Below are 16,833 nucleotides of genomic sequence, written 5' to 3' on the forward strand. Positions count from 1 at the left end.
AGCCTCAGTTTCCCCATTTCCACCTGGGTCTGTGCCTTTAGCTCTCCACGACAGGACCTGGTCTCTGTGTTCGCCCAGCACCCGACCCACAGGGACCCCATTCTCAAAACAATGCTAACGGGTTCCCACAGTTGGAAGGAGCTGCAGGGAAACAGGGTTGGGGGGGCCATCAGGTCACCCCAAGCATCCGATACCGGCTCAGCTCGAATAGACGCAGCGAGGGGTTTCATGCCCAGCGACCAGCTCAGTGGTGGAACGGAGCCGCATGCCCCGGCCGCTGTATAGCCCAGGGAAAGGCCAAGAACCGTCTGCTTCCCAGCCAGCCCGGGGTCACTCACAGCCCAGAGGCTCTGCGAGGAGTCCGATCTCACAGCCAGCAAGAGTCCCGCATAAGCTAGTGAGCCCCCCTCCGCCCCCTAGAGGTGGGGCAGGAACTGGCACATGGGCAGATATTTACACAGCTGTGGGCCCCAGGCCGCAGCCCATGGCGGGTTCATGCCACTTCTGCCACCACCCCCCGCAGCCTCCCGGAGGCCAAGCCTGGCAGGATCCTGCTCTCCCCTTGCTTTGGCCCCACGCAGCCACGCGGTCTAGGGGTTACCACAGGCAGAGTGAGAGCCAGGACACCTGGGTTCTGTTCCCAGACCTGCTGCTATCTCACTGCAGGAGTTTAGGCGAGTCACGCCCCCCCCTTCTGCGCCTCAGTTTCCCAAAGAGGCAGCCAACCTGGTAACAAAGTGTCCTCTGCGCACCCAGGAGACGCTCCCGCTGACCAGGCCCCGCAGAGCAGCCCCACCGCTGCACACCCCCCCCGCCCACCCACACAGTGACACTGACCAGACCCAAGCCAGTCACGCTGGCATCTCTCCGGCTTAGTCATGCTCCGCTCGCTATGGCAGCAAGCAAGACAAGCTGTGTTCGGTGCAGCTTTCAGTCAGTCACCACATCTGTGACCTAAAGACCCGTCACTACCCAAAAACCCGCCAGCCTGGGTCATGCACAGGGGGCTGCTGTCCCAGCCCCACAGCTGCAGCTCGTTAAGGGCAAGGGAGGGATGACTCAGCCATCTGTCAGGGGGAGGAGGGACATATCATTCCCATGAGGCACGGGGGGGCTGCTGCCCCTGGCAACCCTCATCCCACACCAGGACACCAGAGACCACGGGGTCTGCACAGTTCCCACCCCTTTGCCATCCATCGCTCTCCCAGTGCTGGCTGGGGAGCAAGGGGGCAGATGTCCCCACATCTACCCCCTGCAGGGTCTTCTGCTGGGAGATATGGGGCGAGATGGACCCTGACTCTGAGTCGCTCTAGCAGCTGTTGTGTTACTGCGCAGCTGGGGAAACTGAGGTACTGCCAAATCACCCGCCCAAGGTCTCCGGAGGCCGAGTCGGAACTAGAACCCTGCTCCCCCCCCAGGCACCCCACGCCACCTCTCCTTGGCCGTGCTAACGCACTACCTCTGTGGGACCTACAGGCCAAGCTGATTCTGAGCCACGATCTGTAGGCCACTTACAGCCTGTTAATGGGGCTGGAGCTTCCCGCCTGGGCCCCTTGAACACCCGGCTGCACCAACAACCCCGAGTGCGTCAGCGCATCACAGCCCCAGGGCAGGAGCAGACAGAGGGGAGATGCTGACCCGATGCCGAGGGGTCTGCTGAGCTGCTCTTGAAGCAAACTGGCCCTGCGGTGTGGGAGTGCACACGGGCGATCAGCCCCAGCTAGTTCGCAAGGCAGGCAGGGAAGGATGCTGATGGCAGAACTGTCCTCTCACAACCAGTCTGCGCACTAAACTGAAGAGGGGTTGGCTGGTCAATAGCGGGTGGCCGCAGGCAGAGCTGTGGCTTGCAGAAGACTCGGCCCTGTATTATTTGCACCCCAGAGGTGATCGGGGGCCCAGCATGCTGCACAAATACAGAATACCTGCCCCCGGGAGCTCCCACCAGCATCCCCACAAACCCAAGGCAGACAGGCACTGCCAGGCCCTGGGCATTGGAGGAGACAAACATGCCAGGGGGATCTAGGCACTGGGGTCATGTCCAGGCCAGTCACCATTGTCCATTAGCACCACCTATCAAGGTCTTCCAACCTTTCCCATTACAAGACCCTGTTTTCTTGGCTTAGAACTTGGCTAAGCTTTAAATTTCAGCTCGAGCTGAAATTTCCCACGCCCGGCATCTGCCTCCTGCTGAATTCTCTGGGGGAATTTCAGCCAAAACTCTCCAGCTGTTTCTGAGAGCAAGGCGAAGGGGAGCAGGAGCCATGGGCCGTGTTCTGGAGAGCCCAGGCAAAGGGGATCGAGGCCTCGCTCCCTCAGCTCCCGCCGAAGCCACCAACAATCCCAGAAGGGTTTTGTTTAAAGCCTTTCGCAACCCCCTCTCCAAAAAGAGACACAAATCAACGGGATCCAAAGCTTCATTCGGTGTCAGCAGCAGTAGGACACACCCGCCCACCCAAGCCCCTGACTCCCTCACCTCTCCAGCAGCGCTGCACTGCGGCTTGGCCTCCCACACCCCCCAAAACGCAACACCCACCCCCGCCTGCACTCTAAGGCTAAGCGTTCCTGGCTCCTGCTGACGTTGGGCTGGCAGAACCCGCCCACGGGCCCGCACTGCACGACCAGACGAGGTGGCTCAGATTTTGCTCTTGCGGGCCCCCTGCCCGCGCTGCAGGGGGACAGGCAGCACTAGGGCTGGCCACCACACTCGAGGGACTAGACAGGCCCTACAGAGCCCCTGGTGGCCAGTGCCAGGCAGAACAGGTCCCCGTTCTCAAGCCAGTTACTCTTACACCAATATACCCCCACCACACGAGGGGCTGTGCTCACCTTCCTAGGGGTGTGCTAAGGACCAGCCGGGGCAGTCAGCCCCCGCTCCCGACAGTTCTTCAGCCTCAGCCCCCGACTGTTCTTGCAGTTATAGGAGGCTCTAGCAGCGAGACTTGCACAGAAGAAACTTGGAAAATTGGATCTAGAAATTGGAGCAGCACCTTCCCGAGTTTGCAGAGAGCCTAAAACAACCACTGTGGGTCACTCCAGCGGGTGCTGTCTCAGATGCTGATGAAGATACGTTAAGGGCCAGCAACTGTTTACTAGTTCTCTGCTCATCAGATCATGGAAGACACAGAGCAAGCATATATTCCAGAAAGCTACACAATCTACTCTGGGTAGCCACGCATTCTGGGTAGGCCTTTACCACACTGTGGGGCGTGTTCTCCTGAGGGAGGGGCGCGCGCCTCAGCTTTCCCTCCAGCACGCAGAGCACAGACTCTCCAGAGAAGCCAGCGAGACTCTGCAGGGGCCCGAAGGCAGCTTGGCTTGAAGGCAAAACAAAATCCCAGACGCCGAGGTCACTGCTGCAATTTTATTATTGCGTCATTTTTAAAAATCAAAGGAGGAGTGAGTGGCTGGAACACAGAACACTGAGGACCTGGGAATCCTACAGGGCTGGGGAAACAGCCATGGGATGCTAGCCCCGCCCACCCCATCCCAACAACATCCCCAGCCTTCCCTCCCCCCACCCCCCAAATAAAACAATGGAAAAGGAGAGAGGTACATGAAGAGTTGTCAAGTTTCTAACATCGATAGCCGGGAAAATTGTTCTTAAAAACCGGGCAGCACCCAACCAAAAACCCAGCAGAGACCAGCGGGGCAGCTGGGGCTCTGGTCAGCACAGCTGGCAGAACTCATTCACCCTGCGTGCACCGAGTCTGGGTCAGAGTCTCCCCCCCGTCCCGTCCCCCACCCCCTACAAACCCAGCTCCAGGTCCTCCAGCTCCTCCTCCAAGGCCTTCCGCCGCGCCAGCTTCTCCAGCTGCTCTGCTGTCAGCTGCTTTATTTCCCCGGAGTCCAGCCGCCGCTGCAGCTCCTCCACCTGCCGCAGCTTCTTTTGCAGGTTTTTCATCTTCTTTGTTTTCTCAGAGGCTGAGGAGTCCCCATCCCCCAGGGCCTTTCCGCCGCAGGCCTGCTGCTGCCGTGGGGCTGACTTACCATCCCCTGGGGGGGGCCTGTCCCTGCTGCTGCCCCCCGAGAGGGTGGCCTTCTCCAGCGACTGGATCAGTTCGTCTGTCTCCCTCTCCCCTTTCTCCTGCTGCTGCTTCCTCTTCTCCTTACGTTTCAAGTTCCTCTTGGCTGTCTTGGACAGTCCTGTCTCGCTGCTCTCTGCCTTGGCGGCCTGCTTGCCTGGCTGCACGTTGGCCTCGGGGCTCAGACCAGGGGGCAGGTCTGGTTTGCTTTTGAAAAACTTCACATACTTATTCTCATACCTGCACAGAACAAAATTCATCAGGACTTTCCTCTCCCACACACGAAGAACAGGAGCCAGCCAGCTGGTACATGTGGCGGCCATCAGCTCCAACGCTCTCTAATCCCACTGCAGCGGCGCTTTGGACACACCCAGAGCCGCAAGGCCATGCCCCTGCAGATCCAGCCCACCGCAAGACGTGCTGAGAACCCACTGGTCCAATCACCACCCAATGAGTCATGAGCGCTCAGCCCCACTCTTCAGGCCCCACAGAACAGCAGCATCACTGAATGAGAACTCTAAAGGGCAAAGGAATCACAGCACTTGGCCGCCACCCTCAGGGCGGGAGGAGACGCCCAGGACCTGAGGAGTGAGCCTCCATGGAACAGACACATTTCGAACATTACAGGATTTGAGCACTGTTTGCAAGTACCTGAGCTCTATGCCTGAGACTAGCAATGCCAGCTGAGGTTATCCTCGCAGGCAGGACCCATCCAGAGCCCTGCTGAAGCCACCCACCAGAATGATTTATAAGGGGAGTTAATACATACCGCCAGGTTACATCTTATGGTATAAGAAGGGGTCAAAGTTGGTCAGGCACCTGAAAAAAGACTCAGATCTCACGATGTAACCCAACAGTACATACACATGGTTATAAATCATTACAGCCGAGGGGGCGCTGGGCGGGGGGGATTTTCAAGGGGCTTGATTTGGAACCATGGGACAGCCTCTCTGTTTCACCGTTCCTGACAGATGTTGCCCAATGGGAGACAGGAGGTTTTGCTGCCCTGTGGCCCCTCTCAGATCAACTCACGCTGGACCAGCGTGAGGATGTTTGGTGTGTAAGTACAGCACTAGCATGCTGAAAACACCTCACAAGATTCCCAAAGCAGAGACTCCCTCTGAGGCAGGGCAAGGCCTCGAGAGACGGGGGCAGGGAGGCCATCTTTAGTATTCCCCAAAGGGTTTGGAGATGGCAGGTTCAACTCCAACAAATGGCCACATTCCCAAAACTTTGTGGCCCAATCTGGAAGCCTAGAAAGTTGACAGCCAAATGGCCTTGGGTTATAGCGAGGAGTGGGAGCCACGTCCCACGTTTGAGAGTCGATGAGCCCCCATGGGGGCCGACGTAGATCCACAGCGCCATGCTAAGCCCAACCCCCATTCGAGCTCACTAATTACCTGTCTGGGGACATGGGAATTCTGAAGCCAAGCCAGATGCCCTGGGAGCTCACTGAACATGCTCTGCCATGTGAGAAGAGCTGGGATCAGCATTCCAGGGGCTGACAGGAATGCCTGGCTTGCATTAAGGAATGAAGAGAATTCATAGATTTAAAGCCAGAGACACCCTTGGGATCACCTAGTCTGGCCTGTGGAGCACTGAGCTCTCCTCTCTTTTTAAGAACGTGTTTCAAACTCTGCCACAAAGCCTCCCATGGATCCTTGGGGGAAAGCAACCCCAAGCAGCGAGCAGGCCCCAAACGTACAACTGCCTGGCTCGTCACACTGCACCCAGCTAAGAGATGGGCCGGGAGAGGACTGACAATGGTAAGATGTGCTGTTACCCTAAAGGGAAGCTAGCTGAAGGAAGGAGGGGTCTCAGGCCTACACGCAAAAACTGTAGCAGTTTAACCTATATCAGTGCAAACCCATGGGGACAGTTATTGCAGAGACAGTTATTGCGGAGAGACTGGATTTCTTCAGGCTAGTTTATGGCCTTTAAGAACAGGGTTAAGCTAAACCAAAAGAAAACACCCCGAATCCAAAGGAGTACACACACAACAGTTCGCACCAGCTTAACATCACACCTTAAATGAAACCAGTGCCACTTTCTTGGGTAGCCCAGCTGAGGAAGCAGGCTACCTGTCCGCCAAATGGGCTGAAGCTCCAGGCACACATTCGGTGCTGTAGAAGCAGACAATCTCACAGCATTAGGAGCTGTCGAGGTTTCCAGACGTGAGGAGTTGGACTGTGTAACAGCCCACACACTATGGGCCATACAAGAGATCCCAGAGGCCCTCCCCTGCTCTATGGAGGGGTCAGCCATAAGGACTAGAATTCAACTTACACCGGCACTTCTTCTTGGGGCACGTATCCCTCCTTCACCTTCCTCTGCTTCCTCCAGGTCCCATCAGGGCGCTGTGTGGAGGCAATGTACTTCCCTGAAACGTTACAAGCATCTTTGTCTGTGATGGGATATTTTAAAGAGGGGGGAAGGGAAAAAGTGATTTCAATATTCACCTAAAGGCTGCTCAGTAAGACACGGCCAACCAAGAGCCCCCGTCCAATAAAAGAGGTCACCTGCCCCACCTTGTCTCTCTGGCAACGTTCAGACAGCTTACAGACAAACTGAAGACCAGCTCCTCCCCGCCACGCGCCCCTGGTCAGCGCTGGACCCTCGGATGGGGAAACCGAGGCACAGGGCAGGGGAGGGAATTAGGTCACCCAAGGAGTCAGGCCTCCGAGGATTAGTCTAAGGCTGCGCCAGGGCGGCCGGCTCAATGGGGCCGTCCTGGAGCCGCCTCCTACCGCAGAGGAGCCCCCGTTCCTTCGCCACCCCCAGGGCCTGCCCCGCGGCCCCTCCACCAGCGCAGCCCCCCAGGCCACGGACCGGGACGGGGCTCCTCGGGGCGGGGGGGCCACAGGGAGGAAACAGCCCAGCGCGGTCCTGCGTGAGGCTGAAGGGGGGGCGCCCCGACACGTGACTGGTTAAGGGGGGCAGGGGACAAAGTGAGGGGCTGCACGACACCAAGGCACGGGGGGGGGACAAGGGGCAGGATGGGGGGGATGCGGGCGGGGGGGAGGGGGAGCTGGGGGCAGGATGGGGGGGGATGTGGGCGGGGGGGAGGGGGAGCTGGGGGCAGGATGGCGGGGGATGCGGCCCAGGCGGGGGGGGGAGGCCGGAGCTGGGGGGAGGGGCCCGGGCGGGGGGAGGGGCCGGAGCTGGGGGGGCTCCCACCTCCCGGAAGCGGTCTCCGCACTCACCGGTCTCGTCAGTCACATAGGGAGTCGCCATCTTGGAAACGCGACCCACTTCCGGCCACTCTGCCCCGCCCCCCGGAAGGGGCGTGGCGGGCGGGGGCAGCCGGGCCGGGGGCCATCTTGTTTTTAAAGAGACACCGACCGCCAGAGGGCTCGAAGGGGTGGGGAGACATTTCCCAGAATCCTTTGGGGCTCAGGCTAAGCGACCCCCCCCCACACACACACACAGAGTCACGTGGGACACAGGCCTCCACAGGGACATCTTGTGGGGGGGGGGAGGGGTTCCGGGTTCAAACCCTGCCCCAGGGGGATGGGCAGAAATGGGGCAGCTCATGGGGGAGTCAGGGGTTCGAATCCTGCCCGAGGCTGGGGGAGACGGTGCTGCCCGGGCATCTCGGGGGGTGGTGGGGGAGTGACTAGCCCCAGGCTGGGAGAGGAGGGGGAGGGAACGGGGCATCTCCCAAGGGTGGGGTGCAGGGTCGGAGGTTGAAACCCAGCCCCACATTGGCCTGGGCGATGGGGTTGCAGCTGGGCTGGGGGTCAGCACCTGCGGCCCTCTGCGCCTCGTGACAGCCACATCCCCCCCATCGCCAGGAGCCGCAAACAGCCCCCGGCCCCCCCATCCATCACACTCACACGCAGTAGCAGCAAGGAGCTGGGGGGCAATTCTCCCTCTGGACAAGGCCCAGCCTGGGGTGGGGCGTTTTTAAAAGGATGCCGAGGAAGCGGAGATGGCGCTGCCCAACTGCCACGAGGGCTGGAGAAAAGGCTCCCGAGGAGATACCCGGAGCTCAGCCTGCTTAGCACCTCCAAGAGACCGGGAAGGTGATTTTGGGTCACCAGCCAAGCCAGGCACAAGAACCTGCCTGGAAGCCAAAGCCAGGCTGATTCCAATGGGACATAACCCCCTCCCTGCTAACGTTCTGGGGCTAAACCCCTGGACCCAGCTCCCCACAGTGGTGGGTGATCATCCATCGCTTGGGGTCTCCTGGCTGCCTTAGCCACACACTAGCTCTCCGGCTCCACACAGGGGGCACTGGGCGAAAGCCTCTGTTCTGTGCTAGGCAGCAGGTCAGAGCAGGTGATCGAATGGGCCCCTCTGGCCTCCAGGCTCTAGAATGGATTGTTGGACACTTGGGGTTGGAAACCCTGTGTCCATACACCTCCCCCATCGCGAAAAGCCAGCCCCCACCTCAAGGCGCTGTCAACCCAAGATCTGACAAGTGGCAGTGGGGCGGGGAGGCAGGCCAAGGGAACAGCACGCTAGGGAAGCTGTTACAGTGGCTGATCACAGCACAGCAGCTACCTGATCATTTTTGGCAGTGACAGACGGTATTTCCACCCTTGCTGAGCTGTCTGTCATAGGCACGTATTCAGCCCCCAACAGTTAGTATCGGAGCCTCTCATGTTCTTACCCCACACACCCAGTGAGGCTGGGAAATGCAACGATCCCCGTTCTACAGGAGGAGAACTGGCACAGAGAGGCTCTGGTCATACTCCCAGGGCAAAGAAAGGACATAACCTGGGTTTCCCCCATCCTAGACAGCACCATAACCATTGGGCCATCCTGCCTCCCCAGGGAAGCGAGCAGACAGGCCGAGCAGACCTCTTGCAGCATATTCCACCTTCTGATTAACACTGGGGTTGACATTTGCAACCTAAGAGATGTGTTTCATTTTGTTTCTTTAGTTAGTGACAGAGAAGAGCCGCTCACCCTGCCCAGCTATATAGCATTTCCTCCCTGCCACCCTTAACAAGGCATTAGGACAGCTGGAGAGCCAGGCCAGATGGCAGGGAAAAGACAATTTCCCCTGGAGTTGCAATAAAGCCTCTGATTTGATTCACAACCTCCAGGTCAGTAGATAATTATTTCCATATCAGCAAAGAATCTGGTTTGAAAAGATTGGCTGGAGTTCATTAACTAGTTACAGTGATCAATCCAATTAGTAGAGCATGGGGTAATTTAGTTACACAGGGATTAGATCCATTCCTCAGGCAGGGAACACCCATAATTTATTTAGGCAAAACCCAGGCGCTCCCCATGCATTTAAAGCCATAAAGTGCACCCTGCTTTTGGAACAGAATGACAGCAGCTTAAAAATAGACTCTGTAAACAGCAATGCCATGAGGCCAGCCTTCCCACAGGCATGGGGCCAGCCTGCAGACACCCTATGGAGCCCCCCTCTGCACCCCAGCAGCTGCCAACTAAACAGAGAAGCACCTCTCAGGGAAATAGGATTCTCAAGCTATAAGGATCTCACTACCCTCACCTGTTGCACTAGGGTCTCCAGCAGCAGCCATATTGGGGAGAAAGACAAGCAGCTGATTGGACTTTATAGAGGCCTTGTGGGTGGGGCTGTGGGCTAGGCTCCACCCTTCCACTTTTTCTTTGTATGCTGCGAAATTTAGTAAGACTCTAATGGGGCAGGGGGGCCTTAACACCGCTACTACTACCTGGGGGGGGACTTAACACCGTTTTCCCTGAGGACTGGGCTGTATGGAAGTTTCTCAAGGGGAGCAAAAGGGAGGCAATCCAGCCCCAGGGGAATTTCTGGCAGCAGGGGCAAGGGAGGGTGAGCATGTGTTGGCCAGAGAACCGCAAGGCACCTGCGATCCAAGGAGCTGGCCCATCCGTGAATGGCTGCTCCCTGGGGCCCTGGTCAAGATGTGCGCTTTGTCACCCTCATTTTACTGCTGGAGAAACTGAGGCCGAGGGAGTGGAGGTTTGTCCCCCAGGGGACAGAAGCCAGGCACCCCAGGCCCTGCTCTCGCTGCGTGACGTTTCTGCCTTGCTGCTGTTCCTACATGGGGGCAGCACAGTGCCAGGACTTTACAAGTCTCTGTATTCAAACGCTATGGAGACAGACAGGCAGCTGCTGGGCGCTTTATGCAGCAGCTGATAAAGGGTGAGGGATAAAAGGCCTGTTGGGTGAGGCATAACGGGCCTGGGTACGTCCCTCCCTTCCCCTCAACCCAGCGCACAGCTGTGCCGGTGCCCCTCACTCCTGAGCCCTCCCAGCTCCCAGGCTGAACTCCCTCGGTATCCCCGCCAGGTGGGCAACGCCAGCAGCGTCCCAGCCAAGCAGCCCTCCCGCCGCGGGGCTCGTGGCACGGGGGCGTTGCTGCCAGCCTCGGCACTCAATCAGCGTGCTCCAGTCATCGGGGCACGCCCTGAGGAGCCTCTGTGGGTGATCCCTATCGGCAGAGATTTGAGGTTTATCAGTCAAGTGGCCAGCAGGTAGGGAAGCCGTGCTGGCAGGGCTGAGCTCTGATGTCAGTGAGAGATACACACATGCCTGTTCAGGAAGCGGAGCTGCTGATCTGTGTCTGCTTCACGCCTCCTCGAGCGGCTGCCTGCACAGACCCAGCTTGAGCTCAGGAGAAACCAAGGTCCCAGAGAAGGTCCCTCCGCCTGCCTTATGCTGCTCCCGCCTCACCGTCCTGCGGCGAGTGCCCAGCAGACGTTGTGCAGAGCGCTGGGGAGACAGGGCAAGACAGCACGGCTTTGGCTTGATCATTTCCACCTGGGCGAGGGGCCCAATGCTTTGGCTCTAGTGGGCCCAGGAAAGGGGGTGGGGAGAGGCTGGATGCCCCCCCTCATCAGTCCCAAACCATGGCTTGGACACAGCTGCACTTGGCCCCCGCAGAGCCAGACCGGGCTCCGACTCCCTCGTCGCTAACACCAGTGCAAACCAGTGTGAAACCCACCGGTAAACTTTGCACGGGGGCAAGGCGTTTGCACGCTCGCTTGGCTCTAGTGTAAACAACGGCACGAGGGCTCAAACACATGGTCCGTCTGGGCACTTGCAGGGTGGGCTGGGCTTGAGCCAGTAGAAAAGCAGCGTGACACAGGGGATCAAGCCTGATTCCCACTTACACTCAGGCTCTGGCAGCAGGCTGGGGCCTGAGAGGGGCAGCGTGGGGGAGTGGCCAGAGCATGCTGCACTGTGGCTGTTCCCTGCTCCCCAAGGGCCAGAGGGAGCCAAGGGAGTTTGAGTGTAAATTAGACCAGCCTCAGGGCGTCTCTGTGTCTGTCTGGTCTGTCTGTCTGTCCAGGTAGTTCTGGAGCGCTGCTCCCCAGGGTCATGCGTTCTAACACACACACACCTCCCTGCCTCTCACTCCATTCCTCCAGTCTGCCACTTTCCCCCTTCCCCAGCTCACAGGTGCAGGGGAGACAGACCGTGATGAAGCTAACATCCAGGCCATGTGCATTTCGTAGAGCAGATGCTGCCTGTGAATTCCCACATGCCGTCAGGCTGCATCAGTTAGCTCTGAGCCTGGCGCTTTCGGGGCTACGCGGAGATGTCGGTGGGCTGCCCAGAACAACGATTCTGCTCCTTCTTTTTTGTGTGTTTTTCAATCATTAGCAAAGCGAGACGAAAACCTCGCAGCTCTCTGCTCCGGCGCTCTGAGCCAGGCAGAAATCCACAGTGGGACTACTGCATCGTTGCTTCTGTTCTTGCTCAGTAATTTCAGTGGTTAGAAGGGAGGGCTGTGAGTCAGGACTCCTGGGTTCTCATCCTAGCTTAGGAGAGAGTGTTGTCTCATGGCCAGTGCAGCGAACTGCGAGTCAGGACTCCTGGGTTCTGTCCCCAGCTCTGGGAGGGAGCATGGGCTCGTGGCTAGAACACAGTGGGGCGGAAAGTCAGGGCTCCTGGGTTCTAGCCCTGCTTGAAGGAAGTAGAGCTTATCTGTGGTGACGTCAGCGCCGGGGCCCCGCTCTGCAGAGTGCGGCTCAGTTGTTTTCAAGCAGCCTCGCTCCTCCTTTCCTTTCCCTTTGTTCTCTGGCGGTTTCTCGCTCTCGCTCAGACGTGGGCAGCGGCACTGGGGCTGGCAGGGAAGTGGGTGCCACAAGTGGGCAGGGCCCCACCCTGTGACTCATCCCAGGGCAGGAACACACTTACTCCTCTGTACCTGGCTTCCCTGCACTTCCCCACGTCCACCCCCTTCCCTCCGCCATCTTGGTCCCAATGGGGGTGAGCCTTCCAAACAGCAACCGGCGCTGCTCTGTTTGCAGTCTCTAGGGAGCAAAGCTGGCTCCTGCCAGCTGTTGTCATTGCTCAACAGAGTCAGCCTTAGCAGGCTGCCTGTCTGTGCATGGGAAGGCTGTTGGCCTGTGCTGGAAAGGCTCTCCCCGACTTGGCCTGAGTTGGGGTGCATGGTTGGGGCATGCATTGTTTGTGGACAATGATCAGACACACAGATGAACACCATTTGCTGGGGAAGAGTCAACATGGCTTTTGTGAAGGGAAATCATGCCTCACTAATCTATTAGAATTCTTCCAGGGGGCCAACAAACGTGGACAAAAGTGATCCAGTGGATCTAGTGAACTTGGGCTTTCAGAAGGCCTTTACCAAGGTCCCTCACCAGAGACTCTCAAGCAAAGTGAGCAGTCATGGGATAAGAGGGAAAGTCCTCTCACAGGTCAGTAACAGGGTAAAAGATAGGAAACAAAGGGTAGGAATAAATGGTCAGTTTTCACAGTGAAGAGTAGATAGCAGGGTCCCCCAAGGATTAGTTCCGGGGCCAGTGCTGTTAGACACATTCATGTATGATCTGGAAAAAGAAATAAAGAGTGAGGTGGCAAAGTTAGCAAAGGATGCAAGATAGTTAGGTCCAAAGCAGACTGTGAAGAGTTACGAAGGGATCTCACAGAACCGGGTGACTGGGCAACACAATGACAGATGAAATTCAGCATTGATCAGTGCAAAGTAATACACCTTGGAAAACAGAATTCCCACTCTACATATACGCTCATGGGGTCTAAATTAGCTGTTACCACTCAGAACAAAGAGATCTTGGAGTCATCGTGGATCGTTCTCTGAAAACATCCACTCAATGGGCAGCAGCCGTCAAAAAAGCAAACAGAATGTTAGGAACCATTAGGACAGGGATAGATAATAAGACAGGAAACATCATAATGTTGCTATATAAATCCAAAGTACACTTTAATATTACATGCAGTTCTGGTCGCCCCATCTCAAAGAAGATATTTTAGAAGAATTGGAAAAAGTACAGAGAAGGGCAACGAAAATGATGAGGGGTCTGGAACAGCTTCTGTCTGAGGTGAGATTAACAGGACAGGGACTGTTCATCTTAGAAAAGCAATGACCGTGCAGGGATCTGACAGAGGGCTATAAAGGCATGACTGGTGTGGAGAAAGGAAATAAGGACGTGTTATTTACCTCTTCGCATAACACAAGAACCAAGGTCACCCAATGAAATTAACAGGCAGCAGGTTTAAAACAAGCGAAAGGAAGTATTTCTTCACACAACACACAGTTAACCTGTGGAACTCCTTGCCGGGGGATGTTGTAAAGGCCAAAATTATAATGGGGTTCAAAAAAGACTGAGATCAGTTCACGGAGGATGAGTCCATCACTGGCTATTAGCCAAGATGGTCAGGGATTCAACCGTGGGTGTCCCTAAGCCTCTGATTGCCAGAAGCTGGGACTCGATGACCGGGGATGGATCACTGGATAATTGCCCCATTCTGTTCATTCCCTCTGAAGCACTTGGCACCGGCTGCTGTCAAAGAGAGGAAACTGGGCTAGATGGACCATTGGGCTGACCCAGTCTGGCTGTTCTTATGTTTGACAAATGGCGGAGCTTTTAACAATAGGTAGGTTCTAGTGGCCTGGTTCATGTCTATGTTCAACACTGCCCTCTACTGGATGGGATGAGGATGGCAATTGTGTACCATAGCCCCCGACTGCTTTCAGCTATTGGGGATTCTCCTTTAAGGGGTAGGAGCAAGCAGACCTGGGTTCTAGCCTTGCGGTCGCGGTGGAGTCGTGAGTGTGAGTCATGGTTTGTGTATACACAGATACACCCCGTTCACGGTATATCCCAACCCTCACCTCTTCTCCAAACTGAGGCTGTCATGCACTACACAGCGTGGCTAGGAACCCCCTGGGCACCCCTATTTTTCAGATCCCCCCAGTCTGAATCATTCCCCTCCCCCATTCCCGCTGGGGCCCACAGTATGGTAAATATGCTCCTCCCCCACCCTGGCTGTCGTTTGAAAGCCTGACGAACCGGCTGCCTTCGAAGAATTCATCAGCCGGAGCAGGGTCGGCCCATGGCAGCCCTTGTCCCCGCCGCAGCTGTGTGATTCATCCGAGCTGGGATTTAGACTCGACAGCCCTATCGGCAGCACAGTCCTCTGCGTGAACGCCGGGCTGGGGACGGTGCCCGCTTCATTCTGAGAGCCAGGGCCACAGCACAGTGCCATTCCCCCGCCCACCGCCATGGGGGCCTAAGCCCCAGCCTGGAGGGACCCCTCCTGCCCCACGAGCTCCATCACCGTGGCTCCTTGGATCCTGGGCCTTCCCACTGACCGAGGGGCCCGTTCAGCCAGCTGGGGCAGCCAGGGGACACGGTCTCCAGGCACAGGGCAGCCCACGCAGGCTGCCAGGCAGCAACGGCTTTCCCAGGTGGCTTCTGCACTGGGTGTCCCAGGAGCGAAATCCCCCCTCGCCACATGCTCGGTCGTGGGGCCTTCCCTCCATCCTCCCGACGTGACCCATGTGTACACGCCTGGGCACACGTGCTCACATGCACAGCCATTGACTTCGTTCCCTCCAAGGCCCGGGACGTGTGACGCTATCTGCCGCTCCGCTGCGCCCCACGCTCGCCACCCTGTGGGGGAGGATTCCGGGGGCTGGCTGCAGCACCGGTCTGCATGGTCCTAGGGGCGAGCCGGCGCGCTGGGGGCTGCTTGAGCTGCTCCCGGCGTGAGCAGCTGGTTGGGTGCGGCTGCTGGAGGCTCTCCCAGGCTCTGTAGTAAAAGGGGGGGATGTATGACTAGAGAGGGGGGCAGAGCACACGGCTCCAGAGTCCGGCCCCCCGGCTCCAGGCTGGTGTGCTGCATTGAGGGCAGTGTGCAATCCGTGGAGGGAAGCACCGCCCGGGTCTCCATGCAGTGGGCCAGGAACTGCCAAGCAACTCTGCCACTAACTCACTGCGGGGCCTTGAGCAAGTCCCTTCTCCTCTCTTGCCCCGCTGTCCCCAGCTGCAAAGCCAGGCCGCGGAGCAGGCCCCGGGCGGATTCGCGAAGGAGGGTAGCAGGGGAACGTGAGATGGAAACAGGTGCAGAGGCGGCATCAACTCCCCGCAGCACTCGCACCTCCCGCCCACACGCCCGCTCAGCCGGCAGAGAAATGCTCGGCAGCCCGCGAAGGGGAAATTCCAGCTGACGGGTTTGTGCCTCGCCGTGGGGTTCTGGGGCCTTCCGCCCTCCAGCCTGGGCTCCTCTGTCTGCAGACAGCCCCAGCAGGGGTGCCAGGAGTCGAGTGTCCCAGGCCCCTTCAGTCCTTGGCCTCTTCTCCGAGCCTGGCTGGGAGGGGGTCCGCTGGTGCCGTCACATGGCCGCATCTTTTGACCACTGAACTGGTAGCCCAGGGGGCAAGGCTCTGGGCACCTGAGCCAACTGCTCCGGGCAGCACTGCTCACCTGACCAGACTGCAAGGGCTTTGTGGTGTAGTGAGTTTGCTGGGTCTCAGTCCAGTTCTCAGGTGGGACCCTTAAGCCCCCGGCACCAAGGCCAAGGGCTGGCTGGGGCCAGACTGAACTTGGGGGGGTACCTTCGCAGCACACGCGTGCACACAGATCACGCCTGGGGGAGAAGGACGAGGGCGTAGAAAGGGCCGAACGGCTCAGAGGTGACTGGGGGGAGGAGTTCCCCTCCTGCTGCCCACTGTTTCTAGCCAACGTCTCCAGACCAGTGCTGCCCCCTCGCACCTGGCAGCCTGGCCTCAGTCCCAGAGAGCACCCGGCACCCACACGCCCGGAGTGGGGCTCAGCCAGGCGCCTGGAGAGCGCGGGCCCGGGCAGGCTCATGTGCGCAGAGCTGCCCGGGCAGGCTCCGGCGCACCCACAGATCGGCGCTGAGGGATGAGCAAGCAACGCGTACACAGGGGGGCACCCACAGGCACCCACCCGCAGAGATCCACGCTAGGCCCCCCTCCGCTGACGCCCAGATGTTCACCTTGGCGCCCCTTTGACACGCACTGAGATGGATTCCTCGCACGGGGGCTCACCCAGGAACCCCCCCACCAGCGCACAGACGGGGCCGGGCCCAGAACTCAGCTGCCCCCACGGCCCCATCGAGTCAGGCCTCCCACAGCCGGAGACCACCGCGTGCTGCCAGGCAGCCTGTGGGCGTGTGAGCACGAGCACACCCGGCGTGACTTGTGTGCACAACTCGAGACCCCCCCCGCACACACTCGGGGGCACAGGCAGGCCTGGCCAAGTCGGCAGCCGGGCTCACACCCCTGAATAACCTGCCCAGGGCGGGGGTGGAATCTCCGTCCCTGGAGCTTTTCAAGGGCAGGTTGGACCAACACCTGCCAGGGACAGTCTGGATCATCCTTCATCCATGAGCACCGGGGCTGGACTCAGCCCCTCGGGGGCCGTCCAGTCCCACGACCTGGGGACTCTGATGTGACCTCGCGCCCACCCAAAGGTGGCCGGGGCAGCGCTGAAGTCAGAGCTGCTTGCACCACCCCTGCATTTGGCCCCTAAGCCCCCCCCTGCGGTTCAAGGCCAAGGCGATCCCTTCCCAGAGGGTGGCTCCCAGAAAAGCCCTGCTGGCAACTGGCCAGCC

At 58.6% G+C, this 16,833-nt stretch overlaps 1 protein-coding gene across 11 annotated transcripts; it reads right to left on the reverse strand.

The window, feature by feature from the left end:
* Positions 1-3,347: 3,347 nt before the first annotated feature.
* Positions 3,348-9,524, reverse strand: PYM1 (PYM1 exon junction complex associated factor). 11 transcript variants are annotated; one of them, XR_013348491.1, is made up of 4 exons: positions 9,493-9,523; positions 6,309-6,402; positions 4,792-4,841; positions 4,122-4,262 (listed from the first exon to the last, which is right to left on the reverse strand). XR_013348491.1 is itself a non-coding variant. In XM_077838856.1 (3 exons), the coding sequence occupies exons 1-3, from the start codon at positions 9,521-9,523 to the stop codon at positions 3,746-3,748; spliced, it is 642 nt and encodes a 213-aa protein (XP_077694982.1). In that variant the 5' UTR covers position 9,524; the 3' UTR covers positions 3,348-3,745. The 11 variants fall into 11 exon arrangements, 4 of the variants coding, with proteins under 4 accessions (XP_077694982.1, XP_077694980.1, XP_077694981.1 ...); XR_013348488.1 differs by having other exon boundaries at positions 6,309-6,426; positions 9,493-9,511; XR_013348489.1 differs by lacking the exon at positions 9,493-9,523 and adding an exon at positions 8,529-8,758 and having other exon boundaries at positions 6,309-6,426.
* Between the last annotated feature and the right edge of the window lie 7,309 nt (positions 9,525-16,833).

This window comes from Eretmochelys imbricata, chromosome 20 (assembly GCF_965152235.1).
Source record: "Eretmochelys imbricata isolate rEreImb1 chromosome 20, rEreImb1.hap1, whole genome shotgun sequence".
Classification (NCBI taxonomy): Eukaryota; Metazoa; Chordata; order Testudines; family Cheloniidae; genus Eretmochelys; species Eretmochelys imbricata.